The sequence below is a fragment of the Blennius ocellaris genome (genome assembly GCF_963422515.1).
Source record: "Blennius ocellaris genome assembly, chromosome: 12".
Taxonomy (NCBI): domain Eukaryota; kingdom Metazoa; phylum Chordata; class Actinopteri; order Blenniiformes; family Blenniidae; genus Blennius; species Blennius ocellaris.
The window spans coordinates 25,463,295-25,479,398 of NC_137661.1; the positions used below are offsets into that span (position 1 = coordinate 25,463,295).

The 16,104-nt window shown below is 44.8% G+C and overlaps 2 protein-coding genes across 3 annotated transcripts in view; one reads left to right on the top strand and one right to left on the bottom strand.

The window, feature by feature from the left end:
- Nucleotides 1-467: 467 nt before the first annotated feature.
- sirt5 (sirtuin 5) overlaps nt 468-16,104 on the bottom strand; it is a 24,113-nt gene continuing 8,476 nt past the window's right edge. The window contains exons 1-9 of one of the 2 annotated variants that reach the window (XM_080506415.1): nt 9,175-9,304; nt 8,148-8,293; nt 7,862-7,995; nt 6,494-6,719; nt 5,547-5,634; nt 4,248-4,301; nt 3,997-4,120; nt 1,279-1,394; nt 468-653 (exon numbers count right to left, since the gene is read on the bottom strand). In XM_080506415.1, coding sequence (XP_080362541.1) covers nt 581-653; nt 1,279-1,394; nt 3,997-4,120; nt 4,248-4,301; nt 5,547-5,634; nt 6,494-6,719; nt 7,862-7,995; nt 8,148-8,238 — 906 coding nt within the window. In that variant the 5' untranslated portion in view covers nt 8,239-8,293; nt 9,175-9,304 and the 3' untranslated portion in view covers nt 468-580. Of the gene's footprint in view, nt 654-1,278; nt 1,395-3,996; nt 4,121-4,247; nt 4,302-5,546; nt 5,635-6,493; nt 6,720-7,861; nt 7,996-8,147; nt 8,294-9,174; nt 9,305-16,104 lie in introns of those variants that run through there. The other variant, XM_080506416.1, reaches the window with a different exon arrangement.
- The window catches only part of phactr1 (phosphatase and actin regulator 1), a gene marked incomplete at its 3' end in the record, with an annotated part of 22,421 nt that continues 17,078 nt past the window's right edge, over nt 10,762-16,104 (top strand). Inside the window, 1 exon segment of the mRNA XM_080506421.1 lies at nt 10,762-10,885. Coding sequence (XP_080362547.1) covers nt 10,771-10,885 — 115 coding nt within the window. The 5' untranslated portion in view covers nt 10,762-10,770.

Genomic DNA, 16,104 nt, shown 5'->3' on the forward strand with positions numbered 1-16,104 from the left:
TTATGACATCATGCAGGGAAATAACCACTCCCTCTCCTCAATGAAAGACTTTATATATATATATATACTATATAGCCTGCTAAATAGATAAATGGAGTAACAACAAACTAGAACTTCATCTCCAGGTAACTAAATACCAGTAATAATTAAAGAGCGAGTCACAAATGAATACAGCAAAGAAAGAAGGTCAAAGGTTAAACTTGTGTCAGCAGGAGGCCCGGCGAAACCGGCTGCTATTTTTATGTTGACGGTTGCCGCTGCTGAAAGTAACTAAAGAGTTACTTGTTACTTTTAACAACAAGCAATCAGTAAAGTTACTTTTTAAAGGAGTAACTAGTAATCGTATTACTTTTCAAGACAATTGTAGCAACACGTACGACCGAACTCGGTAACACAGAGCGAGAAAAAAAAAAAAACCCAAACCAAAAAGACAAAAGACAAAAGAGGACAAACCCAGAAGTGTGGATCACATTCTGCACGAGAGTAACGTTTATTGTGACTCCTGCGTGTGACAGGGTGAGAACAGTTTGAGGGCGGAGACTCCCGGTGTGACCAGTGTGTGCAGCACCTGCCGTCCCCGTCACTCCTGCTCGCCGGCGTGCGGCGCCAGCGCCGGCGGTAGCGTGCTGCCACAGGGGCCCTGGAAGTGGAACCTGGAACCGCGGAAGAATGTCACGTAGATCAGTGTTGTTCCGCGAGATCTAGTCAGGTGTCACATGGGAAATTATACAATTTCACATTTTTTTCCTAAAAAAAAAAAAAACATTTGCTCTCACAGCCGACAGTATGTTGCAGAGTAATCATGTATAAATACTTTTCACCACTAGAGGGCAGCACAGAACTTTGCCGGCGAAATGTAAAGTGACAGACGTCAGTGTGGTTCATCTCCACCTCCTGCTACCATCTTGTATCAAAGTACTGTGTCAGTGACAGTGATGGAGAAGTTTTTGAAAAGGAAGAATGTGAACCAGGATCTCAGCTCTTCATCCATCAGGTCCAGGTTTCACACTGAGGGAGTCACTTTTTAAAAAAAAAGAAATTGGGAAATACTTTTTTTCTGTATTTACTTGATTCCTGTTGATAAAACTTTGATGAGAATGACTTTATATTGTTAATAGAGGCTACAGAGTTTCACATTTTAACATTTTCGGGTGGTGGTGGTGGTGTGCCTCCAGATTTTAACAAAGAAAAAAGTGTGTCTCGGCTCAAAAAAGGTTGAAAAACACTGACGTAGAGGCTGGGGGGAGGGGTTGGGGGGGGGGGTGAATGAAAACCTACTGGAAGCGCATGGTGGCCGGCGTGTCCTCCATGTTGAACTCGGCCACGGGGACGCCTCTGGCTGCCACCTGGGGAGCAAACATGGCCGCCGGGTAGACGACCGAGGAGGTGCCGACCTGCAGACGGAGATTTAAAGGGACAGTGGTCAGAGGAGAAGTGACAAAGGTATTAATAATAAAAAACATTTTAAAAAAAGACAGCGGGAACTCAATAACCACGACCGTGATTTCCGGACTATAAGTCGCAACTTGTTTCTACACGCTTTGAACCCAATGCCGGAGTGATGCGTTCAGGTGCATCACGTAACTCCGACCTTTCTGTTTTGGCGAGTGCCGTTTATTTTCAGGCGCGGAAAATGACGTTAGTCTAAAGCAGTGTTTTTCAGCCAAGGCACACTTTTTTGTTTGTTAAAATCTGGAGGCACACCACCACCACCCGAAAATGTGAAACTCTGTAGCCTCTATTAACAATAAAAAGTAATTCTCGTCAAAGTTTTATCAACAGGAATCAAGTAAATACAGAAAAAAAGTATTTCCCAATTTCTTTTTTTTTTAATAGTGCCTCCCTCAGTGTGAAACCTGGACCTGATGGATGAAGAGCTGAGATCCTGGTTCACATTCTTCCTTTTCAAAAACTTCTCCATCACTGTCACTGACACAGTACTTTGATACAAGATGGTAGCAGGAGGTGGAGATGAACCACACTGACGTCTGTCACTTTACATTTCACCGGCAAAGTTCTGTGCTGCCCTCTAGTGGTGAAGAGTATTTATACATGATTACTCTGCAACACACTGTCGCTGTGAGAGCAAATGTTTTTTTGGAAAAAAATGTGAAATTGGATAATTTACCACGTTACACCTGGCTAGATCTCGCGGAAACACCAGTGTGCCGCGGCACAGTGGTTGAAAAACACTGGTCTAAAGAAGAAGATCTCTTGATAAACAGTTTGAAGAATCTCTTTTGAGCAATATTTTCGATGTAATTTGTCAGTTGTGTGTAAAATGTAGTTTGTTGCCTTGAACAACCACAGACTTTTAACTACATGCTGACGGTGCAGAACATTTCATTGTGATTCGTTTACCGTGTCTTAATGTCCTGTAGCGTCTCTCGTGTTTTCTCCGGTGGCAGAACAGACTATTTCTAACAGGCGGAAAGGCTTTGAAGAGATAATGGAACAATACCTCATCCTTTTATCAGGAAAAAAAACTGTAAAGTGGGAGAAATAATCCCAATATAGCAAACGCTTAAATGGATATTGATTTTTTAAGTGGGTCTTATTTGAGGTGGCCACATTATGTTACCTGACGTCACACACACACTCATACAACAGTGCGTGTATGTGTGTGTGTGTGTGTATTGATATCGCTGCCTGCCTCTCAGAATTGAGTACCGACTCATGATGAGCAATTCATATGAGTCCACTTACAACAATACGAATTAAACGGCTCCACTCAGTGTGAAAAAGCAGCTTTTCATATTTATAGTCAGACCGAAGTGTCACATTACTGCGACTTCCTGCTTCACTTATAGACGACTAATATCTGTATTTATGTATTACACATACTTTATATGGAGACGTCATTTATGAACATGCGACGTGTTACTGGATGGAATCATTTCTATCTGTACTGATCCTTTGTACTCGTACTTATGTGTAACAGTACTTTTATATTCGGAGTAATCATTACTATTTGTAGTAGTAATCTTTCTTACTGGTATTAATCATGAGTAACAGTACTTATCTGTACTCGTCACGGCCATTTTCACTTCATCTAATCTTTTTTCTGTTCCTCTACATTATATCAGCTTTACTCGTTTGAATACTTTCTAGTATTCCCAATTAGTGGAGGACGATTAACAAATAGCAATGGCAGCGGTGTGTCGCGTAATACGTATAACGTAATACATTTTCACCGCACTTTGTATGAACTTGTAACACATTGTAACAGTTACGAGAAAATGTTTAGTTATGCACCTTTTTTTTTCCCTCCAAGAAAATGTAATACTTTGTTGCGTTATGTAATAATTCTGCCCTTTATGGTTGAATGTTTAATAATGAGGGGGGAAAAAATTAAGATTCAGTTGGACAAGAATTTAATGTCACTCTTAATATACATGACAGTGTATAGGATCTCAGCTCTTCATCCATCAGGTCCAGGTTTCACACTGACGGAGTCACAATTAAAAAACAGAAATTGGGAAAATACTTTTTTTCTGTATTTACTTGATTCCTGTTGATAAAACGTTGATGAGAACGACTTTATATTGTTAATAGAGGCTACAGAGTTTAACATTTTAACATTTTCAGGTGGCGGTGTGCCTCCAGATTTTTTCCAAACAAAAAAGTGTGCCTCGGCTCAAAAAAGTTTGAAAAACACTGATTTAAAGGAATCTTCTACCGCCGAATATCTATCTGTGGTGAAGATTTCGAAAAAAATCTGCGGAGGAGTTTTGACGTAATTTTGCTGGCAGACATCAACAACAGACAAATATACGCCGATGATTTTATCACGTCCTTAGAAGACGTGGTGAATGTCGCTATTACCTTTCTTTTTCTTTTTTTCTTTTTCTTGAAATATGCTTATTAAGGTAGATTTAAGACAGTCAAAAATATATTTAGGGAATGTCGTCATGCTTTGTAGTCTGGCAAATTAAACTAATATATATTTTATGGTTGTTATAGGATAAACACACACACACACACACACACACGTACCACGAGGCAGAGGTCACAGCTGTCTAACACTTTCTCTGCACAGGTGAGGATGTCGGAGTCCAGAGTCTCTCCAAACCAAACCACAGCTGGTCTCAGGAGGCCATGACAGTCTGTCTGTTCGCACCTGAAACACACACACACACACACACACACACACACACACACACACACACACACACACACACACACACACACATAGTAAATAAGCTCACTTGGAGGAGAGACAGGGTTTCGAGCGGTGGCCGTCCTACCTCGGCAGGTGCTGGACGGGGATGCGGGCGTCATCCGTGTTCGGGTCCGGAGCTCTGAGGAAACAGACAACGTGTTAATTATTACACGAAATTTAAAAAAAATAAAAAATGTGTAAAAAGCTGACATGATATGTGGAGGCAGACAACGACTTCTACGCTCCAGCCAGGATGAACGTGACGTCGAAAACTCAAGCCTCCGAAGAAAGATTCACCTCAAAATGCACGTTTTTAGTTTGTAGTTTCATCAAAGACTTTTAAAAACAGAAAAATCACGTTTACAGTTTTGAAAGCGACGTAGCTTTAATGTTGGGCTGCTGTCTGTTTTTGTAATGAAAACACAACACACACGCACACGCACGCACACACACACACGCACACGCACACACACACACACACACACACACACACACACACACACACACACACACACACACACACACACACACACACACACACACACACACACACACACAGAGAACAACACACTCTAAACATTAACAATGTTCGTACTCTGACTGGTGGACCAAGTCGGATTGTTATTACGCTGACTGTCAAAATAAAAGCACCAAGTCCTAGCACAACATGGAGGAAACTTTGTTCTTATTGTCCGTCTACTGAGCATGTGCAGAGGAACTCGTCACTGCAGTGGCGTGTATTGCGCAGTAGCAGCGTTTCTCCAGTGCCAGAGTGTTTTTAAAAACTTCCTCCTTGGGAGGCGTTTTCACAGATTTTCAGCAGGTATGAATGAGCTTTTATTTTGGCGCAAACTGCTGCATCCAGACACAGAGACACGGACGTCTTTGACTTCACGTCCATGCAAACGTCCGACAAATTCAGATTTGCGTTGCGACCGAACTCGCATTACAAATGTATTGAAAAAAAAAAAAAAAAATTCATCAATGAATTAATAAATAAAATGTTAAACCTTCCGAGGTCCAAATGAAGCTAAAGGACATTTTTCATGCGACGCCATCGGTCCGGACGTCGGCGTGCGATTTCTTTTGTGCGTTCAGCGGCGAAGACGGAGTTTAGCGAGGCCACGTTTGTCGGCTTTCCCCGTTTTCAAATGTCAGCCAAGTGACAGAGTGGCGTTTAAAGTGACATTTGATAGCCGCCATTGTTTCCCGTCAGGTTGTTATTTAGCCGCCTGACATTTGACTGACTACAAGAGTTGGTTTTTCTCTGGCATTTGGAGCCGCAACAAGCGGGAGATCCATATCGCTCCCGGACGTCGGCTTCCTGCTGCCGAGGGTCGGAAACGAGGAGATTCGGTAAAATGGCAGCAGACGAGGATCTCACCCTTTGCCCTCCAGCGCCGCGCAAACGGGACTCTTGTAATTGGCCGCCTCGTGACCGCAGGTCATGCAGCGGGTTTTAAACAAGCTTCCTGTATTTAGAAAGAAGAAAAAAAAGAGAGAGAGAGAGAAGTTAGCATGCTAACCCAGTGTTTTTCAACCACTGTGCCGCGGCACACTGGTGTTTCTGCGAGATCTCGTCAGGTGAGCCGTGGGAAATTATCCAATTTCACATTTTTTTCTAAAAAAACATTTGCTCTCACAGCCGACAGTGTGTTGCAGAGTAATCATGTATAAATACTTTTCACCACTAGAGGGCAGCACAGAACTTTGCAGGTGAAATGTAAAGTGACAGACGTCAGTGTGGTTCATCTCCACCTCCTGCTACCATCTTGTATCAAAGTACTGTGTCAGTGACAGTGATGGAGAAGTTTTTGAAAAGGAAGAATGTGAACCAGGATCTCAGCTCTTCATCCATCAGGTCCAGGTTTCACACTGAGGGAGTCACTATTAAAAAAAGACATTGGGAAATACTTTTCTTCTGTATTTAAATACTTGATTCCTGTTGATCAAACTTTGATGAGAATGACTTTATATTGTTAATAGAGGCTACAGAGTTTAACATTTTAACATTTTCAGGTGGTGGTGTGCCTCCAGAGTTTTCCAAATAAAAAAGTGTGCCTTGGCTCAAAAAGGTTGAAAAACACTGCGCTCACCAACTAATTTTTGGAATAAACTTAACATTTTAAAGATACTGTATCTATATATATATATATTTTTTTTTTTTTTCTAAAGAAAAAGAAAGCTTATGAAATAAAGTTACATTCATGATTTAGTTCCTCTTTGTCGCACTGGAGCTTTTTGGTAACTAAAAGCTAAAATTCCCCCCCAAAAATTTCAAAAACTGAATTGTAGTACTGATTCAGGGTCAGTCGAGTTTCACACGCCCACCGTGGATTTCCAGGACGTTCTTGGATCCGGCCCGTCGGTGGAGCTCGTCGATGTTCTGCGTGATGACGGTCACCTCACGGCCTCGCCTGCCCAGGCGCTCCTCGCACTCGGCGATGGCGAGGTGAGCGGGGTTGGGCTCTTTGGTGAGCATGACCTCTCGGCGGTAGTGGTAGAACTCCCACACGCGGGACGGGTTTCTGGAGAAGGCCTCCGGCGTGGCCAGCTCCTAAAAAGATGGGAAACATAACAAACCTTAAGACGGAGTGGAAGAATAGAAGAAGAGATTCACCAATACTGATACTCATCCGATATTGATCGGACTCAAAACTCGGGTCTCGATAAAAAGATGCCGATACAAACGATAAAAGTTAACCTGATGTTGCTCATTAGTTTAACTGCTCAGTAGATCCTGGAGGATTTTACTCCACTTTACCAGCGATGCTACATGCTAAAGAGTATTGAGGTTCACACACCAGCGATGCTACATGCTAAAGAGTATTGAGGCTCACACACCAGCGATGCTACATGCTAAAGAGTATTGAGGCTCACACACCAGCAATGCTACATGCTAATAAGTATTGAGGCTCACACACCAGCGATGCTACATGCTAAAGAGTATTGCGGCTCACACACCAGCGATGCTACACGCTACATGCTAAAGAATATTGAGGCTCACACACCAGCGATGCTACATGCTATATGCTAAAGAGTATTGAGGCTCACACACCAGCGATGCTACATGCTACATGCTAAAGAGTATTGAGGCTCACACACCAGCGATGCCACATGCTACATGCTAAAGAGTATTCAGGCTCACACACCAGCGATGCTACATGCTATATGCTAAAGAGTATTGAGGCTCACACACCAGCAATGCTACATGCTACATGCTAAAGAGTATTGAGGCTCACACACCAGCGATGCTACATGCTAAAGAGTATTGAGGCTCACATACCAGCGATGCCACATGCTACGTGCTAAAGAGTATTCAGGCTCACACACCAGCGATGCTACATGCTATATGCTAAAGTGTATTGAGGTTCACAAACCAGTGATGCTACACGCTAAAGAATAGAAGGTAGAAACTCCATGCGTCATTATAGAATATTAGAAATAAAACTGTAGACCGTAAGGTTGCTGGAAATGTGTGTAGCATAGAAAAAGAGGCTGTGTTGAGGTGGTTTGTGGCAACGTCTTCCCGTCTCAATTGCACATGGAGTATGAATTAGGCTTTATGGCATTTAGTAGGTACTCAGTACTTGGTATCGACAAGCAGCTAAAGGTGAGCACTTGTACTCTTGCTTTAAAGAAGCGGCGTCGCTGTATTCCTACAGAAAAGATTATTTTAAACATCTGTAGAGGCCCCACCTGAGCCTGCCATTTCCTCCAGTAGCCGCCTGCTCCTCTGAAGGTGGGCACCCCACTCTCAGCACTCACTCCTGCTCCGGTGATGATGGCGATGTTTTTGGCCTTGGAAAAAATCTGCCTGAACGTTGCCAGGTCTGAGAAAACAAATTTTAAAAAAAACAACAAAATAATAATAATCAGGACACACACCTACCGTACATGGGACGTAGCGCTTCTCTACTGATTAAACAACCGAGCTGCCTCATATTCAAAATCTCATAAAAAGAGAAATTAAGGATTATATTACCTGAACTGGGCCGGGCCATGTGTGGGATGCCCCAGGGCGTTTTCAGGAGGGCACATGCAAAGGCTCTACAGGTGGGCTGTCCCACAATCATGAGGCTCAAATCCCACTTAATACAACGTGTAACCTAAACACAAATACAAAACAACCTGAAAGAGAGATGAAAGAGAAAAAAACAACAAAGAGATGAAGATGGACTACAAAGACACACCATTCTTTTCAATAAATGAACACAACCAAGTACACAGGAATTCTTCACTTACATATTTAGTCAAGAGGGAAAATGTCGGTTTGATCATTAAAGATATATATATATATAATCCTATATTGCATACTTGAGGCTACATATTGTGTACACACTGTAGACACTTATAATGTGTGCATATTCTGTACTTTCTGCTTCACTGCACTATAACCTAGACTAGTGGAACTACTAAAGGAATATCTAATGCAATCAAATTTTGGAATTAGATGATTGAATCCACATCTCAGCACAAACTATGAACAAACCCCTGTTTTTTAGCAAAACAATGCATCAAAACAATAACCCTTTCCTCCATGATTCATGTTAAAGTACAACATAAAACCACTGACACTATTTTTTCTGTGCAAGAAAATCAAACTGCCACGCGTTTCAATGCAGCTCCATCGTGTCCAGGTGGTTTATTTACTGTTGAAGGGCTAAATTGAGAAGTTTAAACCACCAGTTGTCTGCGTCCTTCAATCATGACACGAGCTTCGTGTTTACGTCGATTTTAAACCCATTTTGTGACATAAACGAGCGCAAGACGAGCTCCAACACAGGCTGCTGTCCTCGTGACATCACCCCGAGCAGGCGTGTTGACCGAAATGAGTGAAATCTTGATTTAATTGGTGTTTATTTTGGGGGGGGTGGGGCAGCATGCTAAGTTGGCTAATGCTAAAAGTGGCTGAGAGAAAGGCTAGCGTTAGCATCAGGTGAGCTCGTGAACGACGGAAGCCGCGGTGTCGCGTGACTCCCCGGAGAATCTGTCGGATCTCGGGTGGCTACCTGTCCCGTGTCCCCCACCGGAGCCGGGAGCACCAGCGATGACAGACCGGAACTGATCCACGAGAGGCGGGGTGCGGGTAGGGTTTGTTTAGCCCCCACCACCACCACCTCTCCTACCCCGCGGCGGCCGCGGTGGATTGGCTCAGCCGTGGAGGGAAGAGGCAATCGAGGAAGACAGCGATGTGAAAAACAACGAGCCGTCAGCCAATGAGAGGCGACGGCGATTTAGGAGACTTTACCCGCAGTGGCGGCAGTTGGCCAGCAGATGGAGCGCTCGCATCACACTTTGTGTTGATTTCCCCATTCCCCTGGAGGAGCTGTTCGTGTTTATTGCTGGAAAATCATTTAGTCGATTTAAAGGAGCCATATTCTCCTTCTTTTCAACCCTTCCACATGGTCTCGTTGGTCCAAAAACGTTCTATTCAAAATGTATTTGCCCCAAATCCAGTTTTTCCTTGATTTTCCCTCCATTTGAATATTGGATCATCGGAGCTGCATTCAGAATCTGCTGTGTCTGTGTGAGCTGGACTGGCTCCGCCCACACACGCCCATCTATGGGGAAGAGGAGGAGGTACTTCCTCTCGCGGTGCCATGTGCCAGAGCAGAGCTGCCTAATTGTGGGAGGAGTCAAAGGGGAGGGGCCTATCTTGATTGGGATTGGCTAAACCCTCGATGACACTATATAGGGCTTGATTTCTGATTGGCTGGTTGGAGCAACACACTTTATAAAACCTGGAACAAGCCAGATGACAGACATTCTTCACTTCTGGGGCGTCATTCCAGGTATGGGGACGGTTATTACTGTTGGAAAACCTTTACAAATTTAATTCTGCATAATATGAGCCCTTTAAAAATAGTCTTCATCTGATATTCTGAAGTATCAATTGATCAATTCTAAAAAAAATTCTGCGGATTTTATGCAAACAGACATCATTTACATGTCAAACGTTTTCGTGCAAATGATCTCTTCATTTTATGGACAAATCTTCAATCTTCCAGTGTCCCAGTATAGTGTGTTGGTTGGTGGATATTTATTATTAGCTTCATTTCACTTCAAAATGATAAATAAAAACTAAATATGATGAGAATTAAATCGTAGCAAGCTCAAAAACGAAATTGGTAACTCAGTCACATGCATCCTGTTGTTTGTTTTGTTTCTTACTTAGCAAATCATATACTCGCAAACTAAAATAACCACAAACAAAGCAAAGAAAACAACCAGCAAGTAAATAAGAAAACACACCTAGCGCACGTTCAAGAAGCAAACAAACATCCGATTTAAAAGACAGTAAAAAACGATTTAAAAAGGATGTGATTATTGTAATTTGACTCCTGACTCAGTTCTGTTATCGTTTGTGAGCTGCAGGAGAAGATGATGTGTCTGTGCAGCTGAAAGGAAACGAATCTCTTTCTCCCTCTCTCTCTCTCCACCTCTCCTCCCCCCCCCCCCCCTCTCCTCCTCCACGGTCTGGCCGGGCGGGTGCGCTCTCTCTCCTGGCTGCTGCTGCTGCTGCTGCTGCCTCCGCTGCGGCGCCGTCTCTCTCGCAGTCCCGCCGGCCTCCTGCCAGTGGACGCAGCCCCCCCGGCCGGCCGAACATGGCGGCGGCCCCGGAGGAGGAGGAGGTGGACCGCAGGCCGATCCGGAGGGTCCGGTCCAAGAGCGACACGCCGTACATCAACGAGGCGAGGATCTCCCTGCACCTGGAGACAGGTAGGCTGGGCTGCGAGCCGGCGCGCGACAGGCGCGGGGGGGGGGGGGGGCAGCGGAGGCTCTGCGGTGTGTGTGTGTGGAAAGACGGGGGAGGGGGGTTGTTAGGGGGGGGATGCAATCGGAAATTGCTCCATCGCTTTCGGGTGACAGTTCCCACGCAGCAGCATGCCGATGCGGGCTTCCATTGTGCAGGAGGGAGTCGCTGCAGCCCGGTGACTCCACGCTGTGACTCACGCACCGGCGGCTCAGAGCGTTTTCCCGCACGTTCGGCGTGTGGACATGGACGATCCCCCGGTGAATGGCACGAGATCACCCCCCCCCCCCCACCCCCCCCCCCCCCCCCCCCCCCCCCCCCCCCCCCCACCAATCGAAAAAACGGGGTGGTGATGGGGTGGTGTTGAAGTTGTGGCACTCCATGTGAAATGCAGTTGTTATTTAACGCGTTCGGAGAGGCGTGCCAGACGCGCACCATGCGCCCGCGGAGCGTGGGAGGGAGAGAGAAGGGGGGAGGGAGGGAGGGAGAGAGAGAGAGGGGGGGGGGGGGCAGGTTATTGTTGATGGTGTGCTGTGTGTCTTGATACGGACTCGCGGAACCCGCGGAGCTGTCCACGGCGCCCCGGTGCTGAAAATGCCACCGCGCAGGAGGAGGGGCGGGGGCATGTCTTCCACACATGAAACTGCCCCCCCCCCCCCCTCCCCCCTCCCGCCACCTTCTTCTTCATCAAGGAGCTCCTGCTTCAGCTCGACCCTCCCCCAGAATGGTGACAAATCTCAGTCACATGGTGCTTTTACAGTCTGGCAGGAAAGACAAGGTTTCTCCATTACCGACAACTCTTTGCTTGGCCAATGTTGTTGTTTTTTTTTTCCATTGTTGTTGTTGTTTATTTATACAAGTCGCTGCAGAATTTTATTCAATAAATAGAATAACAGTTTCCCTGAACGTGCTGATTAGCCCGTCCCTTTAAATGTTGTCACTGCAAGGAATTGTGGGGCAACAGGAGCTGGTCTCCTTTGGTAAAGGAAGCATCAGTGTTTCTCGGCTAAAGGAAGCATCAGTGTTTCCTCGGCTAAAGGAAGCATCAGTGTTTCCTCGGCTAAAGGAGGCTCTAAAGGAAGCATCAGTGTTTCCTAGGCTAAAGGGAAGCATCAGTGTTTCCTCGGCTAAAGGAGGCTCTAAAGGAAGCATCGGTGTTCCTCAGCTAAAGGAAGCATCAGTGTTTCCTTGGCTAAAGGAGGCTCTAAAGGAAGCATCAGTGTTTCCTAGGCTAAAGGGAAGCATCAGTGTTTCCTCGGCTAAAGGAGGCTCTAAAGGAAGCATCAGTGTTTCCTAGGCTAAAGGGAAGCATCAGTGTTTCCTCGGCTAAAGGAGGGCTCTAAAGGAAGCATCAGTGTTTCCTAGGCTAAAGGGAAGCATCAGTGTTTCCTCGGCTAAAGGAGGCTCTAAAGGAAGCACCAGTGTTCTTAGGCTAAAGGAAGTATCAGTGTTTCCTCGGCTAAAGGAAGCATCAGTGTTTCCTAGGCTAAAGGGAAGCATCAGTGTTTCCTCGGCTAAAGGAGGCTCTCAAGGAAGCATCAGTGTTTCCTTGGCAAAAGGAAGCATCAGTGTTTCCTCGGCTAAAGGAAGCATCAGTGTTTCCTCGGCTAAAGGAAGCATCAGTGTTTCCTCGGCTAAAGGAGGCTCTAAAGGAAGCATCAGTGTTTCCTAGGCTAAAGGAAGCATCAGTGTTTCCTAGGCTAAAGGACGCTCTCAAGGAAGCATCAGTGTTTCCTAGGCTAAAGGAGGCTATAAAGGAAGCAACGAGCCTCCTTTCCTTAGCTTATTGAGAATCCCAACACTCCTGATCATGGCCGCTACTTTAACACTTCTGGGGTTAAGGAGAAGTGGATAGGAAAGGTGAGAGGAGGGACTATTCTGACGCAGCCCATTGTGTATTTGATACGTTCACCATCACCAGATGTGGACTTTGGGTTCATTCTGGGTATTGAAGAAACAAAACTAACTCAGCGAATCAGAAGATGCAGAAGATAAAGTTGGGAGACGATCCGGTGGGCCAGATGTGGAATAGTGAGGAAGAAGTAGAGAGGAAGAAGTAGAGAGGAAGAAGCAGAGAGGAAGAAGCAGAGAGGAAGAAGTAGAGAGGAAGAAGCAGAGAGGAAGAAGTAGAGAGGAAGAAGTAGAGAGGAAGAAGTAGAGAGGAAGAAGTAGAGAGGAAGAGGAAGACTCGCTGATATCTGGTCTGAAGGCTTTAGATCACGGTCATTTGTGGCTAACTAGCATAGCCGCCAGCTAACTAGCATAGCCACCAGCTAACTAGCGTAGCCACCATAGGCTTTCTCCACCTCTTGATATTTTGGCAGAACATAAATTATAGTCCGTCTCACTTTTGTCATCGTCATTAATACAAAAATTATAAAATTATTATATTACTAAATTATTATAGTGTTAAATTATTATATTATTATATCTATATTATGAATCTCCAAACCGTGGACATTTTATTATTTTTCCCCCTCTCTTGCGTTCCTGCGATGTTGTTAATGCCTGACCTCACGCTATAATTCCCGGGTTGTACCGGAAAGCTTTCGCAAGTACGAGTACAAGTACTCCGTGCAGTACCGGTGCGTACCGACCCAGAATGACCTTAAACATCACGTAAAGTGGGCTTTAATGACTCGCTCCTATATAGCCGTACAATGTCGCATTCACAGAAACTGTGTGAAATAATTGAAAAAAATCTTCTTGTAAATTTATGATAATTTGACATTATTTCTATCTATTAATGATACGTAATTTAAATTTTTTTTAATGTTGTGCAGGAGGGAATGCTACTTCGGTTCTCTATATGTGTGGAAATAGGTGTAGCAGAATTGACAAATAAAGCAACTTCAAACTTTGAACTTTTGAACCAGGAAGCACATTTTTACATTGTGAGGCTTTTATTATCCTTAATTTAAGAAACAAACCAAAAAAAAAGGGGGGGGGGGAGTCTTTGATCAGCAAGTGCTTCCATTAGCACAGACCTTGAACAGCAGACCGATCTGTACAGAATACTCAAGCAGGAGGAGGAGGAGGAGGAGGAGGAGGGGGGAGGAAGAGGAGGAGGGGGGAGGAAGAGGAGGAGGAAGAGGAGGTTTACATGCAGAGGAGCAGCTCCCACCTCACACTCATGCCGCCTCCGTGGGTCGATCTATTGAGCGCAGACAAGACGGCCATTGTGTTGGGAGAGAAGTGCGAGCCGCCACAGGCAACGGTCAACAACAATGGGCAACGGGCAACGTGCAGGAGACTTGTTTACTCCAGCCGTGGTGTTGCATGCACAGGAGCACCGCTTCCACCGTTTACTATTGCCACAGTTTCAAAAAGTTTCTTTCTCATAGTTTTCTAACAGTTGCTGAAGAAAGCTTACGTTATCTCCCTCATTGGCTTGATCCACTGGTGAATTTCCTTCATGACATCATGAGGAGGCGAGAGAGAGACTCTCTCACTGTAACAGTTAGCATTAGCTGGCATTAGCGACTTGGCAGTAACTTTAACAACGTATGCGACCAAACTCAGTTCCACATTCATGTTCTGCCAAAACAGAATTGGTAAGTGAGACAGACGATGGGAAACTATCGATGGAAGACTTTACAGTAAACACCAATTTAAAAAGGCATCTTGTCGTGTACTAACTTTGTGTTTATTGGCCTTTAAACTCCATTAGGCCATTAGTGGGTCGGTGGTCTAATTAACTAGACCATTAATGGTCATTACTTGTTTTATTATAACAACCACAAGGTGTTATCTCTAATCGACCCATCTCCAATATTCAACATTGCCAAATACTTGGTCCTTTGTGCTTTTGAGTGTGTGTGCAGGTGTGTAAATATCGTTTAGCGAGCTGGAGTGACTCCAGGAAGAGTCGCTCTACTTGTTGCAGCGATTGGAGATCAGAATAAATACAAACGCAAACACAAACACAACAGCCAGCAACTTCATCACCAGAGGTTTGTTGACCAGCAGAGTTTAGCCCGAGATCGCTCATGTCAGCACGAGCCGTGCTACATGCTACATGCTACATGCCAAGGAGTTTCATGGCTCAGACAGCAGCGATGCTACATGCTAAACGTGATTACAGTTAAAAGACTTTCACGTAAAATTATATAAAAGGAGGTGTGACGCGGGTCCCGACTGAGCAGAAGAAAAAAATCAAGTGTAGTTTTTGACATTTAACGTCACGTAAACGTGGTGCTGCCATGGCGCTACGCTCAGTAGGCGTCACGCTAACAGAGCGTGCTGCGGAACTTGAAAATGACCTTTTAGCTGTGCATGCGGCACTTAAGCAGTGATTTACGGGCCTTTTGCGCCGCCGCGCCACGTGTGCGGAACTCCCAACCCGGCCTTCTCAGGACCACACACACTAGATTCTTAAAAAAAGCCTTTGAAGTCTTACCCTTTAATGACTCTTTTTTTAAACTCTTATTTTTTTTGTTGTTGTTGTGGTTTATGTTGCTTCTTTTAATGTTCTTGTAGCACGTTGAGATTTATGTTTTTAATGAAAAGTGCACAAGAAGTAAAATTATTATTGATTTATCCTACATACAAATAAGCATTAAAGTGCATGAATAAATAGTCTGTATATCTATAGATGTGTGTGTGTAGTTTGCTTCTCTGGTCCTTGCTGACTGCCACGTATTGCTTGAATCACACACCGACTGTGGATTTTACCTGGAAAACACACAAATCGAAGTACAAAAGGCAGCCAGAGATCTGAGCTTGGGTGTTGTTTTTGCTTGTTTGTTTGTTGTTGTTGTTTTTTTCTCCTCTGCGCCTTAATGTGCCGCCTTGTATTAGTGAAGGCCACCGATCAAAACACATGAGCTGCATGCAGGAGAGAGGAGTGACTCACATCCCTGCGATGCGACCACACACACACACACACACACACACACACACACAACACACCACACACACAACACACACACACACACACACGCGCACGCACACACACGCGCACGCACACACACACACGCACACACACACACACACACACACACACCTGCAGGCTCTGCTGCTTTGTCACTATGGATTAATTCAGCACAGAATGGGATCGGTGTGTGTGTGTGTGTGTGTGTGTGTGTGTGTGTGTGTGTGTGTGTGTGTGTGTGTGTGTGTGTGTGTGTGTGTGTGTGTGTGTGTGTGTGTGTGTGTAGTCTTTCGAACAGTGAATGAAAGCAGC